General features: G+C 42.3%; 1 protein-coding gene across 2 annotated transcripts in view; it reads right to left on the bottom strand.

The window, feature by feature from the left end:
- Nucleotides 1–203: 203 nt before the first annotated feature.
- Nucleotides 204–20358, bottom strand: part of arhgap27 (Rho GTPase activating protein 27) — a 29888-nt gene continuing 9733 nt past the window's right edge. The window contains exons 3-19 of one of the 2 annotated variants that reach the window (XM_030400695.1): nt 12430–12888; nt 10549–10791; nt 8720–8800; nt 8495–8617; nt 7459–7545; nt 7307–7369; nt 5611–5678; nt 5373–5460; nt 4361–4462; nt 3989–4087; nt 3254–3359; nt 3017–3151; nt 2826–2924; nt 2645–2722; nt 2376–2507; nt 2141–2246; nt 1151–1441 (exon numbers count right to left, since the gene is read on the bottom strand). In XM_030400695.1, the coding sequence (XP_030256555.1) occupies nt 1264–1441; nt 2141–2246; nt 2376–2507; nt 2645–2722; nt 2826–2924; nt 3017–3151; nt 3254–3359; nt 3989–4087; nt 4361–4462; nt 5373–5460; nt 5611–5678; nt 7307–7369; nt 7459–7545; nt 8495–8617; nt 8720–8800; nt 10549–10791; nt 12430–12888 (2247 nt within the window). In that variant the 3' untranslated portion in view covers nt 1151–1263. Of the gene's footprint in view, nt 1442–2140; nt 2247–2375; nt 2508–2644; nt 2723–2825; nt 2925–3016; nt 3152–3253; nt 3360–3988; nt 4088–4360; nt 4463–5372; nt 5461–5610; nt 5679–7306; nt 7370–7458; nt 7546–8494; nt 8618–8719; nt 8801–10548; nt 10792–12429; nt 12889–20358 lie in introns of both variants that reach the window. The other variant, XM_030400696.1, reaches the window with a different exon arrangement.

Below are 20358 nucleotides of genomic sequence, written 5' to 3'. Positions count from 1 at the left end.
TACTATGTAAAAGTAACTCTTTAAAGCCACTAAGGCACCAAAAAAGTGGTCATTCTGCATAATAAGGAACCTTTACTACATATTTAAGTACATTTAATCACCTGTTGACATGATAGAAAATAGTTATGATCTTTTCTCATGTTGTTGGTTTATAGACACATTTTCATGAGAGCCTTTGACAGAAATAATAAACAGTCCTTGTTTTTTTTTTTACAAAGTTACTTTTATTATTGAAGAACTTGTGCATTTTCAACAACTTTCAGCATAAATATGCCATCTATTTCTATTTACAGGTCAGAAATCCATCTAAAGTTCACTTTTAAAAGTTCATGTTCGGACTGAATTTGTCGCCAAACGTCCCAAAAAATTGCATCACTAGTTTATATTTCTATGTTATCGATAGACAGTTTCCTTCAAATACAGCATGGTTGAAAAAATGGCATTTTACAATTCTGTGGAAAATAATCTATAGACTGCACAAGTATTCTATGTCACCGTCTACTTCACAGCAAGACGTTCGTATTAATATTTCTTTTTATACATTTCTATATTACAATAAAAGTCACAGGTAAAAATGAGACTGAAAGACAGAAAAAACAACTGAATATTAGAATACGATCTCAGTTATTGCCATACGTGATAAACCGCAATTTCAAATTTAAAACAATATTTAAACATCATTAAACTTTCTAAAATAAAGATGGAAGCAATCATTGATCCTTTTTTTTCTTTTTCACAGAGAGCGTTAATGCGTCCGTCCAGTCTGGGTTGACCAAAACAAACAAACAAACAAACAAAAAAATTAAAAAGTCCAGAAAGTGACTTGTGAGATTAAGACAGCTAGAGCAGTCTGATACCGCCTTATTCCACCCAAGCAACAAGCTCAATAGCTCTGACACGGGAAACCGAACCACACCTGTTCACACCTGCGTGGCTCGATTTCTAACCCAACAATACTGCCAAAGATACTTCTAACAGTGTCAGCCTCCTATGGAGTAAAACTGGACAAAACTGTGGTTAAACATGCTTCAAATATTCTCAGCAAAGACCATCTGAAGATCCCTTTATCTAATTTTTAACCTCAAATTATTCCGAGCAAAGAAAAACTTGAAGAGCCCTTTTACTTATTTTACAGGTTCCATTTTTTTTTTAAACGTTGCACTGAAGCTGTTTACGTGCATGCAGAAGGAAAATCTAGCACTTCGAATAACTTGAGCACATGTAGACGTTCGTCCAGGGCTGCACTGGAGGCTTGTTGCTGCTTTAGTTTGAGTAGAAGAGGCGCTCGCACTCGTTCAGGACGAACTCCACGATCTGGTTCTGAAAGACCATGTGCATGGTGATGTTGGCCGACTCTGTCTCTGGCCGAAGGAGAGTCGGGCCGAATACGATTGCCACATTCTGCACAGTCATGCGATTGTCCTCCCCGTACTGAATCACCCTGTCAGAGCAAAGAATGAGAAGAAGAGAATGAGAATTATCAGAGGTCAGAGGTGGCAAAAGCACAGAATATCTTCACTGCTTCAACTTCTTTACTAGAGTAAAAGTGACAGACTGCAGGCTCTGACATGAAGTCTCCCTCTAAAGGACATTTCCACCAGCCATTTGTGTGCAAGGCTAACTGAAGCTCACGTCATATTAATATAATTTAAAGACTATTAGACTTAAAAGTTCAAATCAGTAGGATTTGTACCAAGAAAGACAGTCAGAAGATTTTTGAAACTCATTCCCAGGACGTCAAATAGACACATGTTGGGGTTGGTAAAGCGTCCGGAGCAGCAACAAAGTGAGAAAATAAGAAAATCTCTGCAGATACGAGACACTAACACGCCTTTTCTCCCCATTACGTAGTTTCATCTTGATAAGTCTGCCGTGTGTGATAAGCACTGATAGGCTCTATCTATTCTTGTGATGTTGAGAAGCTGGCGTGCAATAACGGAAAATAAAAATAATCAATAATGGAATCAGAAATTCAGATGTTAGTACAGCTGCCAGAGAAATCTACTTAACTAGAGCCGCTTAGTATTTGAACTTTGTTAGTTTCCACCTCTGAAACTGATGGAAATAGGCAAAAAATAAAATAAAATATAGTAAAATAATAAAATAAAAAAAGAGAGATATTTAAAAAAGAAGAACAGACCTGCGTAAATGCCCAAAAAGGAGCTTCATGGTGTCGTGATTTGAAGGAGGAAGTGTTTGGACCAGTTCATACATGCAAGACAGTTTTGAGTGGTAGTCAGGAATTCCTGGAATAACAGGACAGAAGTTGTCAATCAGTTACAAATACAATAACTATACATCAATAATGTTAATTTAAATACTTGTGTGCAGAGATATAGTTTAATTTAGATGTATGGATCAAATGTTCTGCTCACTGATGGCTGAGATGAACTTATTAAAGTGGCTGTAGGGGAAAAGCGGCTCCGGAAGCTCTCGGAAAAACAACTTCAGCGCTCCGGTGATGACGTGAACGTCCTCCCACTGACCGTCCTCCAGGTCCAGCTCCTCTGTGGAGACACATCAGGTGCACAGCTCGTTAAAACACAGCAGGGGGCGCCGCTGTCTGCGGTGAAACAGCAACGAGGGAATCGTTTTTGCTTCATCTGCAGGCAGAATCACTGAATCATGAGCTGTTATCTTTTACCGTGATCTGCCTTGAAGCGTAGTCTCTGAATGACGGCGAGGTTCCCGCTCACTCTGTAGAGTCCGTCGATGTCTAAGCCTGGAAGTCAACACATCAGCACCAGTGAGTCAAGTTCTGCTGCAGGTTGCACAGCAGAAATACCCCACAGTGATTCAGGCTGTGGAACAAACAGACAGCTTACCTCTCTTCTCCACCGCTCTGATACATTTCTCCACAAATCTTGGAACGGTTGAATTCTCTTGTGAACACAGTGTGGCCAGATGGCAACCAAACACATTATCTACAGGGAAGAAGAACAGTAGTATTAGTAGTAGTAGCAGAATCATTAATGCTGGAGATATTGGTAATCATGTTAATAATCGATCAAACTACCTCTGATGTATCCTTTCTCCTTGACAGACTGCAGCGTGGGCCGCTTCATCAGGAACTTCATCAGCTTGGTTCGAACCCTCTTCTGGTCGGCGTCTCCTGCAGCGCTCGACGACTGTGAGACACTCGGCCTGGAGGCTGGAGAGAAAACATAACAAGTAAGATGTTTAAAAATGTCCTTAATCGAGGCTCCATTGATCTAACTGGGTCACAACGATGAAATCATCCGGAGAAACTCACATCTCCGCTTGTCTGTGAACTTGTTGTCGTCTCTCGCTGGTTCTGTGCCGGCGATCTTCTCGTATAAATCTCCGTCCTCCTCCTCTGAGTGATGGTCCTGGTACTCCTGTTGCAGACGGACGCAGGGTGAGTAAAACAAACAGTGTTGCACAAGGTTGAAGGGAGTAGTTATAAAAAAAAGAGAGAAAAGTATTTAAAAAATAATGATTTCAGCAACTTAAACACACTGTAAAAAATCTCTGTCCTTTCGATTAGTTTTTTGTCTGTAATCAAGTCCTTTAAGTGTATTTTCTGAAAAAAACATCTGCCAGTTGAGAATATTTCCATTGCAAATCAACTTATTTAAAGTATTAATAATAAATATACGTCGCACATGCATGTCAGAGCTTTGTGCAAGCTTTAGGAAATGTTTACTAAATGTTTTTATTTTTAAAACTTTGTTAAGAAAGGTGCCAAATCTTAAAAAGTGTAATATCATTATTAAATTGTTTCCTTTTCAGGCCTGTCTCCTAGAATAGACGTAAGGACGGATGTGACTTTATTGTAATATCCTGATGGATTTTAATTCCATATTCTAACTTATCTAACAAAATCCATAAATTACAGCTAGTAAGCATTTTGCTTAATATGTCAAACTGTTCTAATCAGTGAGGTTTGAAGGATTCTGGACATTTCTCGATAAGATGGAGATTTGCTTTTGCAGTTTGTGGATCATTTTCCCAATTTTCATCTCACCAGTTGCCGTATGGTGTCCGTTAAGACTTTGTGCCAGTCGGTGATGATGCTCTCCGTGTCGTACTGTATCAGAAACTCCACGCCGTTCTTGCCTTTTAACTGGAGGAGACACAATGAGAAAGAACTTACTCCGGGAAGCAATAATTAATTGAATCACAAATCACTTTTAGATCGTTTCCCAGGTGATCTCCTATTACTCATGAACTCATAACATTTATTCTATTGTTGGATATAAATACATGAGCTCATGTTTCAGTTCAGAAGCAGAAACATGCAGTTTGACTCACACTCTGTTCTGAGATAACAGCTAAAAATATACGTGATATTTGCCTAAGATTGCGTCAGCCGTCATCCACCGAGCGGCACACGAACCTCTAAAACATTCTTTTTGCTGGACTTGTCCTTCGAGGCCCAGCCAATCGTCGCTCCTCGCAGGTCCACTGTGATCTCCGGAACAATCTGATTGGTCTTGTTCTGCATAAAAACAAACAACAATAAACAGCTGAGTACGAAACTGACGGCGCCGCATTCCAAGAAACGAGCTGCGTTAGACAAAAGCTGCGACTGTCCCCGTCAGCTCGTGACCTGAGGGCTTGTCTGAGCTGTCACTCCTCAAAAAGGTGACACAACAGCCGGTGTAGGGTAATGTTCCCTCTCTTTATCAGCTACGACACATGATATATTACATAGAGGGACGTCGAGGTAATGTAAAGGAACGTCAACAGTAGAAGTTATCTCCTCACCGAGACACAACCCTTCAAGAAATGTACAGAATGTGTCGAAGCATTCAGGTGTCACGGCTGCTTATTCAGCAGGGTGAGCACTTCCTTCTACAAACAGTAGTTGAGGAAGTATTCAGACCGGGATTTAAAAGAAGTCAAAGCCCCAATACCTCTCTGTGATTGACTGCGATTGACTTTATATTCAATCACAGCTAAAATGAGGGTTATTCAGGAGTAGACGAAGAGAAAATCAGACTCATTTTGAAGACGTGAGAGGAGATTGAAGCCGGGAAACATAAATGATCCAGTAGGTTGACAAACACGTGTCCAAAACTGCTGCAAGACGCCGACATGACCAGCAGGAGAATCGCTTACGGTCAAAGTCAAGACCTTTCTTACATTTTCATGCCAAAGTAAGGTTTTATAAATGACTACATGATGATCGAAAGCGATCGTAAGTCTGTTTTATACGTGAGGCCGACTGCGTTAACAAGGTTTCTTCTTTAAGACAAGTGGAAGGAAAACTATCAAATAAATGTAAGTGAGTAAAAAAGACGGTATTTCACATGTGAAGTTTCAGTACAAAGTAGCATGAAGAGAAAGTATTCCAGCACTCGAGTGAATTAAAAAAATACACGCCAGTCTTTATACTTCTGTCGTACCGAGGCCCCAGTGGCTGCAGACTTTGGGTCTTTGTGGAACGTCAGCACACCTCCGAGGAGAACCGTCCACGTCTGGCTCCAGTTTTTCCTGAAACGGGAGGAAAAAAAAACTCCAATCACTGCCACGGAACAAAGCAACGAAGAGCTTCAGGTGGGGAAGAGACACACGACTCCAAACCTGAAAAGTAAGATCGTCCTACCTGTGAATAAAAAACCTTAAAGTGACGTTTCAGCTTACCTCACTTTCTTGCCGTTCTCTGACACTTTCGTTTTGTTGAGAATTCCGGCTTTCTCTAAGTTCTGCACCTGAAAACGTAAAAGATGGCGGCGTTTTAGACGAGTCAGGTAATCAGGTAGTCGGGTTGTGTGATGATATGAGGGACACATACAATTCTGGTGCCAATGTTGAGCACAAACTTCATCAATAAAAGCCATGCATGTGGATGATGTTCAATATCATTTTGCGACTCAAGAAGTCAAGGATTTAATCGTCCGGCCGTGACGTGACAGGGAACATTTAGGACAAAAAACGAGATTTGAGCAAAACTTTAACATCGAAACCAACAGAACAGAACAGAACCAACAGTGTGATCGAAATGTAATACTGGTGTTATTCAAATTCCATGAAAATACAAAACAACAAACAGCTCGTCTCTTCCTGTTTCTGACACTCAGCCTCAAGCTCGTCTAAACATTGGTCCAGATCACATACCAGTTTTTTTTTTAAAGATTCAGAAATGATTCAAAAGAGGTCAGAACTATTGTTTTTAGTAAATTCCACTGAAACAGGAATAACCGGTGCGTATTCTGGGCTATTTTTAGGTGCACATTTGGAGAACTACTGAGTATTTTGGGCAACAGGACAGAGTGAGTGGGACGGACTGAAAACAGCATCTATAGTTAACATAGTTTGTGTGTTTTTGACCACTGATTCACCAAATATGTGACTCATTTCTGTTGTTTTTTTTAAAGGTCTTTGGACAACAATTGGTTTCCATGTCAGTGAGGAATAAAGAAAAAGACAAAAAAGTGGAATATCACAGAAGCAACCTGGCTTTGTGTGAGATGTTTGCTATTCTATTGGATTGTAATTATTCAAAATGTTGTATTTCTTTTTCTTCTGTCGCTAACTACGTCTGCAGACTTTCAACTACAGAAATCTTGTGTTAAGCTTTGTTTTTTTGAAATGTCTTTCCTCCAAAAAAGTGTCAGCGGGCAAATATTGTACACACATACGTACTGAACACACACAACAAGTGGCACACAAAGTGTCATTCCTATTTTTCAAAATATAAGCCCAAGAAGGTGGCCAGGTTTTTCAAAATAAAATTCCCAGGGGTTACAGTGTGTTAACAGGAAGCTCTGTATGAACTTTTGTGAACTGTTGAGATGCATCTTTCCAGACTGTGACTGAGTGAAAACACTACTGGAGAACAGAAAATGTAGAAATAGAAACAGAAAGAATAGAAATGCGTGGAGGCAAAATGAACTTAATGAGCGGAAAGACGTAGTGAAACAGGATGTTGTAGAACATTGTGGCCTCATATAACTTGTTTTTTCCATAATTATAGCTTCTATTTTTGATTGTTCATGGTATATTTATAGGTCAAAACTCTACAGTGAAATGTGTGGTGGATTAAGCCCTGAACTACCTGTAAGACACAACCTCAAAGCTCTATATTACAAAGGTGACGATGGAGATATACAATATGTTTATCATAGAGGCAGTTTGCATCCCAGCAGTACAAATCCATCATTAAATGAGAGACGGGTCGATGAAAATGAAGGCGACATTTGATGCGGGACATGAAAAACGTCTGTTCAAGAACAACAAATACTCCTTGAGTGATCTGAAGTCACACCTTTTGCCCATCATAGATAGTCGCTGCTATCTATGCATCAAGCTCAGGTGAACGCTCACACTAACAACCCACGTTATAGCGCAGCCACCGCGAGGTCAGATAGTAGGGCTTTCTCCAGGGTCTAAACCCAAACGCCTTCAGAGAGAGACACACAGAACACCGTTCAGGTAAAGGTGCAGGACGAGTTATTGTACAGTCACAACTGTCAGCTGAGTTAAACTCACGTTATGCTGCGTCTCTGGAGAGTTTCCTGTGCTGGAGCTGTCGCTGCTGTAGTCGGACGTGTTCCTCCGGTGAGTTGGGACGAACCTCTGGACAACCAGGGGAAGAAGAACACAAGGGTGATTTTAGGATTTAGGATTCATAAAATCACAAAACAAAACATCGGAGATTCATTTTAGAATAATAACTAGAAAACACCGGAGTAGATAAGATTAGTTTTTGACTTTTGGGACTTTTGCTCCTGTTTATCGACCTGACTGCAGCACGGAAATGCTGCGGCGCCTCCATTGTCGGGTGTTTATGTTCTGTAATGTCGAGCGAAGCAAGAGGGGGAATACCTTAGTTTATGAATGTAACGTTACAGAGAGGAAAGGGGGACAAGAAGAGAGAGAACCGAAGTCTGGTGAGTGCTGAGTTAAGTCATTAACCTGAATTTAAACAAACAGAAACACAGCACCATTGCTTGTTAGCGTACGGCTAACGTACAGCAAAGTAAACCTGCTGCTTTGGGGCAAATAAACACTGTTTTAAAGCATTTTTAATAGTAAGTTTAGCCTTGTATGTTGACTTTCTTCCTCACTTTCGTGCTCTTGACAGGCGACCAAATTAAACGCACTGTTACCTTGAGTTAAATATCTGTATTTCTGGTCGTTTCCAGGCATTTTAATGTATAAATATTATATCTTTAAGTTCTGTAACTGTTGTGCCCTTGAGCACGTTGTTAATCTCCTGACTGCTGGGAGGAAAAATCCCCTTTTTTGTGTCCAGCAACTCTCAACTGTTTGTGTACGGCTGTGGACTTCCCTCTCCTTCCCCCTGCAGCTCTGTGACTGTAAACACGAGTGCACTCCAGTTGATTTGCCTTGCTAAATACGGGTTTAAAGACCTGGGAGTGTCAGCCGTTCAACAGGGACTCACCGTCACTGCTTCTGCCTGCCTAAAGCTTTCTGTTTGAGGCGGCTGACACACCCTGGATGTGTGATACAGTGTGTACATGTACATGCAGGTCTGAGTCTGAGTGTGTTTGTGTGCATGTACCCCGTCATCCTGGGCTGAGCCGAGCTGTGAAGGTCCCATGGTGTGTCTCCAGTTTTTGATGACTGACGTGTTCTCCGCCTCGACGCCATTCTCCATCCTGAACTGGCCGTGACCTGCAGGCGCCTGGAGGGTTCAAAAGCACAGTTAAGATTGCGACTAGTTGCTGCTACTTTCTTGGCTTTATTTGACTCCTGAATCATACGACATGTTTTCACTGATCTTTACCTCGGGCAGGTTCCACTGGGACTTGGAGCCGTCTCTCAGATAGTAGTACGTCTGCCCTCGATCATCCACAGACTTGATCCACTGTGACATAACAAACACTTCTCAGTCAAAGATGATTCAAAGTCAAATAACAAGTGGAAAATATTAAGAAAATTGGCTTAAATTGATCAAAAGTCTTCCTCTATGTATGTTGAATAAATATGTAAATGCTTGAGAATTAAAGAAGCGGCGGAGGCGACACGTTGCATCATGGTCTCTTGAGGCTTTGTGACTTGTTGGAAAAACCTGGGCTTTTTTATTTACATTATTCTATATTGTAAAGGCATCAAGATGCTTCAAATGTAGTGCCACATGGCAAATCAGTGCCCGAAACCCCCGTCACCCACAGCTTTCCATCTTCCAGATTCAGGGGGCTGCATCTGGAAAGTTTTGGTAACTTTCCAAAACCAGTCACCGTTTGTTCTGAAATTGGAAAATCCACATTTAGGGTCAATCTCAAACCATTTCACCTGAGTGTGCCTTTGTTTTCACAGAGTATTTTGCCGAAACACTGCGTATTTATCTGTATCTCAACATCATTAGCAAAACCTGAATGATTTCCAAGGATGAATTATGGGCCTGGGGTGCCCTCATAGCTCACTGGGTGATAGAGAACGGATGTCACTGATGATTCAACAGCCGTGTTTAATTAAAGGCTTTTTAACACATTTGCCTCTTTAGTGCCTCAAACTTTTTCTGCGATTCTGAAAAAACTACACGTTTGAATGAATGTGTGAACTTCAACGAATGATTGGCCGCGTGTGTGTGAAAGTGAGAACGTAGGCAAGTTTAGAACTTTTCTCTCTAGTTCCCTTTCGAGTAACGCTACCGTGTTGGCTGCACAATCAGCCATGTGAGTCCATATTTCAAGAACATTCATAGAAGGAGATGTTCCATAGAAGAACATGTTCCCATCAGCTTCAACTGTGCATTACGCATTTCAGCATCATCTCTGATCGTGCCAACCTTAATACTTAACTCGCAGAACCACTTATATCTAAGTATAGCTTCAAAAATGGTCAAAGTCTGGCACTAGACTCTCAGTCCTCTTCAAACAAATACTTCTTTCACTTTTTGTGTGCACAACAGAGTGAAACGCCATGAACGCCTTTGATGAGAGACTCTCTGAAAGTGTGCAAGTCAACCAGTTCGTCTCTGTCACAGCGACAGCAGAGCTACCACAGATGACCCTAAAATACTCCATGCAATCAAACAACACAGTAGTCATGCTGGAAATATCGTGTTTCATTTAACCTTGTTTCTACATAACGTTGTTGATGGATGAAACACCAGCACTGTGGAGCAATAATGCATGGTGGCAAGTACAGTGAAGTGAGGAGGTTGGACTACCGGTCGTGCTGCCAGTTCTGTGAAATATTTTAACACAGCTAACGTTACGCATGCACCCTTTATTTCACACTGCTAGCATGCTATCAGTGTTTGCCAAATATGCCATCAAACATTTCAATTTATACAAAAGTGTATAAATAGAGGATGCATCATTTCTAATAATATATATGTTTTATAATATTTTATTATTCTCTGCATATTCTGGGCTGGAAAAAAAGGAAGAAGGAGTTTTGCAGAAACATCAGAGCTCACAAACTTTGGGTTAACGGGCCTGAGGACAAGAAGTTCTGTGGAAACGAGGCGCTAACGTCATGATCTGCGTTTGACACATATGCATCAACACTCTCAAAGTGTTTGCAGGCGAAACACAAACTATCTTCACTGTATTGAAGACATTTATGGACTTTAATTCCCCTGTTCTTATCTGTCTTTGTAGCTACCTGCTCTGGAGAGTGTTCGCTGGTGAACACCCAGGTCCCGTTGGGATCCACGGTCAGGTTCCAACCAGCTGGAGAACTGCGGTCCAGGGTGGCCCGGGGGATGACGGTCCGGCCCACATGGCTGAGCGTGTACTCTTTAGGGAGGGTAGGAGGGGGACCCGAGGCACTGAGCTCGTCGTAGATATCTGGTTGATCATCAGCTGGATAATCCTCTGGGGGGTAGTCCTCCTCAGGTAGAGGAGGCTGGGGAAGAAAGATGGCGATGACGTTAGAGCACAGACGCAACCTTGAAAATACAGGTGACAACTCCTCATCAGATCAGAACAGTTGTTGGGGTTCTGGAGACAAAAAAACTATCTTTGTATTTCACAAAAAAGCAGGAGAATTGAATTTGTTTTCTTCTTTCCTATCACGTTAAACTTAATAATTCAAGATTTTGGGAAGTTCACTTTATTTTTACTTTCTTCTCAAGAGAAAGATGAGAAGATTGATACCACTGTCATGTCTGTATGGTAAAAAGAAGGCTACAGCTGTGTTAGCTTAGCTTACAAAAAGTGGGAAACAGGGAAACAGCTCGCCTGACTCCGTCCAAAGATCATTAAAACTACCTACCAGAACCTCTAAGTTCTCTAAAAGTATATATAAACAACATTTTAAGTGTAAAAACAACAATTTATGGTTTTAAAATGGATTTTACTGCTCGTGCACAGTAACTTCCTGGAGTCCTCTGGAGCTACATCCTTGCGCTAGCAGGCTAGCTGTTCTAGCTCCCTGTTTTTAGAGTTTACAATGTGCTAAGCTAACTTTCTGCTGGCTGAAGGTTCAAACTTGTGGTATCGGTCTTGTCATTGAAGTTTTATCTCCTTTCTTGCCAAGAGATAGATGAGAAGATTGATACCACTGTCATGTCTGTAAGGTAAAAAGGAGGCTACAGCTGTGTTAGCTTAGCTTACAAAAAGTGGGAGGCAGCTAGTCTGACTGTGTCCACCTACCAGCACCTCTAAATATCAGTGCATAAGAATATCTATCTTTGTGCTAGTGTAAAACCAAGGGGAATTTCCTGCTCAGGTACACTCTGACCCCAACTTCCTGAAGTCCTCTGAAGCTAGCAGGTTAGCTGTTTCTCCCCGTTTTTAGACTTAATTCTGTGCTAAGCCAACTCTCTGCTAGTTGTAGCTTCATATTTAACTGTCATGACAGTGGTAGGCCTATCTACCGTCTTGTTAATCTTGGCATTAAATCAAATATGCTGCATGTATTTCTAAAAAATGTCTAAGTATTGCTTTAATCGTCCCTTTGGTCGGTCCTGACCTGCCGGAGACACTGACCTTTGGCTCAGTTCACTTTCTGTGTTGAAATGTTGCTAAATCTCACTGATAACGTCAGCTGAATCATTTCCTCTCTGACCCTGATATAGCGCACAATGACTTTTCCATGACTTTGATAAATAAGCCACTTTTTTTTTCTTTCTCCGTGGCCTCAAAGTATTTTTCTTTCTTGGCCCATTAATGTTGTTCTCGTGCTCCAAAAAAAGCCATAATGGGGCAGAAAAGGGGTCACCTGTCGCTGGTGTGAAATAATTCTGTTCGGGATTTTCCTGTCAAGTGAAGCATTTGAACATTTGAATCCCCCGAAGACGGAGGAGTGAGAATGAGAATGAGAATGAGGACAGATGCATATGTTCTGTTAAAGTTAGGGACACCACTGCTGGGGATATTCTGCACAGCCGCTGTGAGCTTTCCTAATGGAAATGAGTCCGGTCTGCTATGTGGGTGCGGGAGATTTAATCCCATTAAAAGCAGACTGTATTTACAGCTTTCCCCTGGGTGAAGCTATAACAGGAGAAAGAGAAGCTAAGTGGAGCAGCCAGGCTGTCCTTACCGGCCCGTCCTCGTGAAACCTGTGCACGCTCATAGGCTCCATCAGAGGGGGATACGGGCTCAGCTGCTCTGGAGGCTCCCAGGACGTCTCCCCAGACATAGCGTTGTAGAAGTAGGGGCGACCGCTGCTCTCATCCACCAACTGCTCCCAGTCTGAGGTCCACGCAGGAGTGGGGGACACGGGGGACGGGGATAGGGCAGGAGACAGAGGAGGCGAGGGGGATACGGGCTCAGGGTCCTCGGGGGAGTCTAGAAAGGGGTTGTCCCAGGTGGTGCGCCCCGTGGTGGGGTGGTAGTAGTACTCCTTGCCACTCTCGTCATCAACATGCACCTCCCATCCCTCTTGGTCAAGGTAGGAAGGCGAGTAGGACGAAGGAGCCGAGGGGGGAGACTCGGAGATGCTTTTACGAAGTTGTGCTACATTGACGTACACGGCCGATCGCAGGGTTTCATTCTCCGCCTGAGAAAGAAAAGGTAAAAAAAACACAGAAGATGTTGAGGTGCTTCTACATAGGGATTGACATCAGAAACATCACACATGTGAGAGAGACAGAAAGAACAAGGCTGCTTCTTTTAATTTCTTCATTTGCAATTCAGAGCAAGTCTTTAATGAACCACAATCCACATTTTTGAAGGAAAACAAGCTCGCAAATGTCAGTCTCCTCACTGCGTAACAGCATTTCAGACGATTAAAAGTTAGTTGTGTCATCGAGCGTCAAGTACCAGCCTTCAGCCCGCTGTTCTCAGTATAGCTCTTAGTAAGTCATCCTTCCGCATCTCACAGAGCGACAGAGCACAGGAAGTAGCCCACAGCTGAAAAAAAACAAAAAAACCCAAACACAACAGAGGCGTTCCTCCCGCAATAATGATCGTTACCTAATTCGAGTATAGTTTTCTTGCACACAATAACACCCACACACAGGAGTTTAACACTCCCTTGTCAAAACGATGTCCGGAGTTTATGTCTGCATGAGTCACCCTGCCATGTGCCGGTCTGTGCCGTGTTTTGCTAAGATAGACGTGATGAGGGCTTGATTGCAAAAAGAGAATGATAAACTCCAAGCCGACTGCAGAGGACTAAAAACTGGTTTAAACATTATCCAGCTCCACTACAAAGCAGCTGCCTGTCCTCCTATAGTCAATAGAAACTCTTCCAGCTTTTCATTGCTCTCAAAACAAACTACTTTTTCACTTTCTGTGTACAAGAGGGAAGCTGCTGTGACCTTCATGTCCCGCCGGTTTCACAACACGAAGATTCGACTGGCTGCAGGGCAGGACGTGCCATGCAAATAGGCCCCGGACATCACAACTAATTTGTTTAAAGAACAATTTGAGTGACACTGAGTTGTGGTGAATGCCTGCGTCCATCCCCTGTGATGCAATCAAAAAATTATCATACTGACGCTTCATTATAAAAGGACACAGTGTGATCTTTCATTCAGTCGTTCCTCTCTCACCTGAGCTCCACCGAGACTGTTATTCCTGACCATGAGACTCTTGGGAATGACCGCCTTGCAGAGTCTTTCGAACACCGTCATGATGGCACGAATACAAAGAGATCGAGGCTGCAGTCTCTAAACTATAACTACCTCTTGTCTGTCAGCTAGCCTCATGATCTATATTTATCAAGACCTGTGTGTGCGTGTCTGCGCTGCGTCTGTTCATCTTGATGCTAAATATGCTGCGCTATGAACACGAAACATGTCCAAGGCAACAGGCAGCAGTGTTTCGACTGTTATCCCACTTTATAATTCCACTTTACTTCCTTTCAGATGCAAATATTGGACTTTTTACAGCTCTGTGTCCATTTGATGCTTTGCATTATTGGATTTCCCATACAAGACATGTGAGCCACTTCTTCTCATCAATGCATTCAGGCTCTAATTTAGTCTTTTTTGTTTTGAAAATGTGCAAATGTTTTTAATGCAAATCCTCATCTTTGAGGTATTTTCTAATAAAACGTTTAATTCCACGTAATTCTTTTGCAGCAACCTGCCTTTTTTATTCTAGTTTCAGGCTGCTGACGCTCCACTATTTGAATTAAAGTAGGCTGTTCTTATTGCAGCGACACGTGCATGTTGCATGTTAAACTGGGTCTACGCATGGAGGACAATAGAGCCGCGTATAAACAAGTTGGCAGCGGCTGTAGTTCTCAGTGAGAGGACAATATCGTCCGATAAGATCGGCGAACTGATGTATATCGGTCGGAGTCAGCAGCTCAATCAGTTACAAAAAACATCCACTAATAACTTGTATAATAATACAGATAACCATCCAGCACGTTATTAACATGTTAGTTTTCTGTTTTAAGTGACACACAGTTAGGTTTTTTCTATATTTCTTTGCTAACAACGCATTTGATTTATGTTAATGTGACATATTTAGATTGTTGAAAAGATAAAAACTTTAAAAATATTATCAAACATTAACTTGGGGGCACATCTGTCCCTGCGGAAACCTGAGAACCCCCATGTTTAGGGCCCCAGGTTTAAAGGGATATTCCGGTGTAAATTTAATCCATGGTCTAAATCACCTTGAAACTGTGTTAGACTCCCTCTCGAGAGATCAAGTTAGCAGACCGCTAATTTATGGAGTTTTATCAACCTCAGAAACGACCGCACAACAACAATACACTGCAGTAAATGGATCCAAATATAAACCGCCACCAAAAAGCCACAAATAATGCTCAGAACAGCACCAAACTTCAGCAACAGTACAAATAGGGTCTCAGCACATAGTCCGGGGCATCTAACCTCCGCTAGCTTAGCTGGATTTCTACTGAAAAGCTGACTAAATTTACCACTCTTCTGCAGCAGTTTCCTGTTGACGGGAAGTCCCGACGAGTCGATTACCGAGTGCAGTAGAGTTCCGCGGCTCATGGATGAAAATATATGATTATGACTCCATGGAAAAGCAATCAGCGTCGGGACTTCCCCGACCCGGAAGCTGATGAGCTTTGAAAGAGTTGAAAATCTGCGTCCATTGAAATCTGTTTTTAGCTTCCCAGTAGAAATCCAGCTAAGCTAGGGGAGGTTAGATGCCCCGGACTATGTGCTGAGACCCTATTTGTACTGTTGCTGAAGTTTGGTGCTGTTCTGAGCATTATTTGTGGCTTTTTGGTGGCGGTTTATATTTGGATCCATTTACTGCAGTGTATTATTGTCGTGCGGTCGTTTCTGAGGTTGATAAAACTCCGTAAATTAGCGGTCTGCTAACTTGATCTCTCAAGGGATCTCGAGGGAGTCTAACACAGTTTCAAGGTGATTTAGACCATGGATTAAACTTACACCGGAATATCCCTTTAAAGACTAGTTCAAATTCCCTCCCTCTCAACTGACCACAGCGATTACAGTGCTGCTTTCAAGGTTCCATCTACTGTATTCGTCGTTTCAAAACGCAGGGTTGCATAACGAAAATAAAGTTTGAAAAAACTGCGTCACGCTTCACAGATCATCTTTTGAATCTGCGTCAGTTTGTGAGCAAGTGGCCGCAGTACGATGGTTCTGATAATGTGGTCGGCATCGTCACATCAAAAGTTTGACATCTGGGAAACGCTGTCCATCAACTTCGACTGACGCAGTATTAATAATCCTATAACACAATCTATACATGATTCAACACCGTGATGAAAGAAAGGAAGCATTTTCCGCATGAGGAGTACTTTTGCTTTTGATTACTTACTGTTTTACTTTTACTTCTATGGTTTTAAATGCAGGACTACGTGTAATAAAGCGTCCTTACATTGTAGTATACTTATTACAGTATTACTTTCTCCTCTCCACCAGGAGCTCCAGAGATAAATAAAAACACAAACAAAACTTAGTTATATAACAAAGGGAGGATGCTGTTTCTGTATTATGGATTTCTTGATCAGTCGTGTGTATGTTGTCTTTGTATTGCTCCCACTTTGCTGACTTCGCTTCACCATTGATCTCCATATAACCACGAGGCAATCGACGTGCACAGCCAGACAACTGACCCCGAAACAGATTGATTCCAACCGGCACAGAGAGGCAGACAGAGGAAATGAAAGAGCTGCATCATTGATCTCTGAAATAGCTACACTGGAATGTCCCCATCCTACATGCAACCAGCGGAAAACTATAGAAAACTTAAACAAGCACGTTGACGGGGACAAACCTCATCAATCCAAACACATTTACTTACACATTTATACTTCTGCTCCTCGATCAGAAGAAAATACATAATTTTCTTACGCCATATTTATTTGACAGCTTAAGTTAACGGTTACTTTTCAAGATTTTAATATTTGTTTTAAAACGGAAGGCAACAGCAAAGATGAAACCAGTTTTATTTGAACCTTTTTGGCTTGCAGCTCTTTACAAAAACATGTCGATAAGAGACATTTGCTTCGTTAAAGGCTGTTTTATAAATGTTTGCAGCAGAACTTACTCGTTAGCCCTTTCATGACCCCCCAGATTTATCTCATGACTGTTCTTGGGATAACTTGTTAAAATGTTAATCTTTCAGCAGGGATACAATGTTCAAGCCGTGCCTTCAGCCATGTTGACAAGCCTAGCTTTTCCAAGTTATACATGATTATCTCAACTCGTGATTTTCCCGATAATGACATTCCACCACGATCAATCGATTATTGTCCCGTCCCTAAAGATGAGGGTGATTAACTCTGTTTTTTGAGGTACCACCAGACTACAGAGCAGCTTCTTTCTTCAAGATATGAGACGTATCACTTCATCCTCAGCACTGCCATAAAAAACAGTCTTAATTTGAACGAAGGCTGCTAATAACAAGGCTATAAAAACTACCTAGAAGTAACTGAATCTTCACGCTGATGCTCTTGTTTGCTCGTGTGAGTCTTAAAAAGAGATCAGACTTCTTTATTACCAGTTAAAAGTATGTATATCATGTTTTAGTAAAGGATTTGAACACGTTGGTGTGCACAGTCAAACTGCAGACTATCCAGATGACAGAGAACCCGTCTTTTATGTTGACCGTCAACCACAAAACTCCTTTTGATACAAAGAGTCGCTCGTGTTCCTGACAACAAACTGAAATAGCTATTCACTGACAGCAGGTGTGAAGAAATGAAACTGTTGAATTCAGACGTAAAGCCGTGAAAACAGAGCTCCTCTCTACTGCTTCGTGCATGTTTGAGGGTGAAACCGGTGCCACATGAAAGTAGCTATTTAACAATCCAAACTAAAAATCTTAAAACTTGAACACCAACACTCATGATGGCTGAACGTTTAGACGACCGCTGTGTGTTCACTGCTCACGCTACACTTCTCAGTACAGGAAAAGAGGCAGAGGTGACATGTTTACGCAAAGCAGGAAGCAAGACCGTTATCAAAACATAAAAGCAACGCGGACCACAAAGAGTAAAATTTACCTCACGGGAGCAATAAAAAAACGCAGCCGTGATCACCTACCTGAGGGACCACCGGCAGAGACAAGCCCCTCTTGGCCCCGTGACTTGTCCAAACCCTGGAGTACGTGTCCACCATGTTTACACCGTTCTACTCAGGCGAGCCATACATCCAAAAAACGGACAACGAAGCGACTCGGACACCCGTTCGATCGACTTGTGATGGTGATGGGAGAGAGGGCGACCACACATTCATGAACACACCCTCACGCACACATCCTCCTCTCTCTCTGTCTCTCTCTCTTTCTCTCTCTCTGCAGCTGTGACAGTTGCAGCCCAGATAGAAAGGAGAACTGTGAGCTCTGTTACAATAGCAGCAGGAAGGGACTGTGTGAGGACTGGGTGAGATGTGTGTGTGGTTGTGTCAGTGTTTGTGTGTTCTTATGCATGAATTCCTGTGTGCAGGATAAGGGGGGTAGAGGGTAACTGTCTGTGTGTGCCAAGAGCCAAAAGCAGAAAGAGACAATGAAAACAAGGCAGAGAAGAGGGTGAGATAGCCGAGAGAGAAATAAAACTCTGCAGGTCACTTCAACCTACTTCCTGCCTGTGTGTCTATATGTTAAAAAAAAGCAAACAGCTGGCATATTTCAGGGAAATACTCAAGAGAAAGGAAAAGAGAAACATCTGGAGAGTATTTCTGACCCTCCAGTTGTAGGTCAGGCCAATAATTGGGAAAGAAAAAGGGGAAGCAATAATTTCCCACAATATGACTTGAGCTGCTTTTCAGAGTCTCCTCTGGTGAGACATTGTGTTGGGTGAAATGCGTGAAAACAGGAAGTCTGGTTTAAGAAGCACTTGTTCAATCAACACTTCCTTCTAACAGGGACACGTGAGGCCGCCTGCAGACAGCTGGCAGAGCTGCTTGTGGCTGCTTTTCTTAGATGTCATTTGGAGAAAAGGGTTCACCTTAAGTTAGGTTTGAGGTTCGTGTGGGTGATGACCTGCAGCATCTATGCAGGTTGACTGCTACTTAAAGGGACAGTTCACTCCAACATCAAAAGTACATGTTTGTCTATATACTAGAACAGGATGGCACAGACAAAACTCAACAGCATTGTCTCTTCCAGGAAATCCTGCTCACAGTAATCCCCAGAACTTGTTTTGAGCAGTTTTATGTAGGAACTATCTTCTTTCAACCGAACTATAAAAAGACGTGTCAGATTCAGCAGCCCGGTCAGAGACGCTATGCTACGAAGTTTGACCCTGAAGGCAGCGGAGGCGAAGATGCAGCGACCGGTAGCTCCTCCAAATCATGCAACATTTTTGTTTTTTAAACATTTTTTCAGATAAAAGCAGGTGTTCTGGACTAAGAGCAGAGGACTTTGGTTCTGCGGCACCTTTCGACCATCCAACCTGACCAGCTGTGGACTGACCCAGGGAGGAAGGGAGTCGCCATAAGTGTCATGCTAATCCAGCTTGTGTTAAAGGCTGTTCCTGGCTAATGTCCGGTCACAGGAAAAAGGGGAATGGACAAACATGTCTCAGGATGTCCAAGTAACATGAAATCAGAGACTGCTGTGCCCACAGAGACCCGTCTCTATCACAACGTCTGGGGTCAAGGTGTTGCACTGGACGGACGGACTGTGTTCTGAGCGGACGGGGCGCAGGACCACAGCTGGACTCCGTGTTTGTAACATCGATGCTCGGTGCTCACACACAGTCAAAGCTGATGGACCGCGTTTCCCAGATGTCGAGCTTTTGATGTGAAGATGGCGACCACGTTATCGTCCCCATCTTCTTGTTTCTGTTCACATTCACCCTGACGCAGATTCATAAGAAGCACCATGTGTTTATATATATTTTCTATATAAATAACTTGATATATGTTGTGTCATTTATGTAGTATGAAGGAGTTTATGGACTTTCACTTCATTGTGCCGCCCTGCGTTGGATAATGGCGATTAAATTAGCCTACCTTGTCTAACTTAAGCTCCCGTGTGTATCAGGTTTGTGGTGAATCAATGCTTCCTGGAACATCCAGACGTTTTTACATTCTGTACATGGAAAGAGCGTAGTTTGCTATTCAAATGTGCCTGTGAGAAACCACGAAAACATTGTCCTGTGGTGCCTGAATTTAGAGATGCGTGTCCGGTTCTGATCAGAGATACCTTTCAGATGTAGGCCTGTCAGAGTAATCAGGTATCAACGTATCGCACGCATCGTATTGACGTATTGATCCATGTACATGACCTCGATACGCAGTATTTCTATAATGTTTTACATGAGAATGTCACTAACATTTTAGCCAACATGATGCCAGAGCTCTCAGTTTCTACTTACTGTTTTGGATGTGTGGTTTTATTTGATCTTATCTAAATAGTTATAATTAAAAGGTCCATCCCTTTAAAAGGAAGTACTTGCATTAATATCCCTTCATAAAATCACGATATCAGTGGTATAACGTGGTCGTGAAGCGCACGTAATATTGTTTATGGCAGCTATTTCTAGGACAATACACCCTCCAATAAAAAGTACTAGTTAGCATTTAGCTTCCTTTACTCAACATCAGTTTTCAGGCCTTAA

This window comes from Sparus aurata, chromosome 20 (assembly GCF_900880675.1).
Source record: "Sparus aurata chromosome 20, fSpaAur1.1, whole genome shotgun sequence".
Lineage (NCBI taxonomy): Eukaryota > Metazoa > Chordata > Actinopteri > Spariformes > Sparidae > Sparus > Sparus aurata.
This window is presented reverse-complemented; position numbering and strand designations above follow the sequence as displayed.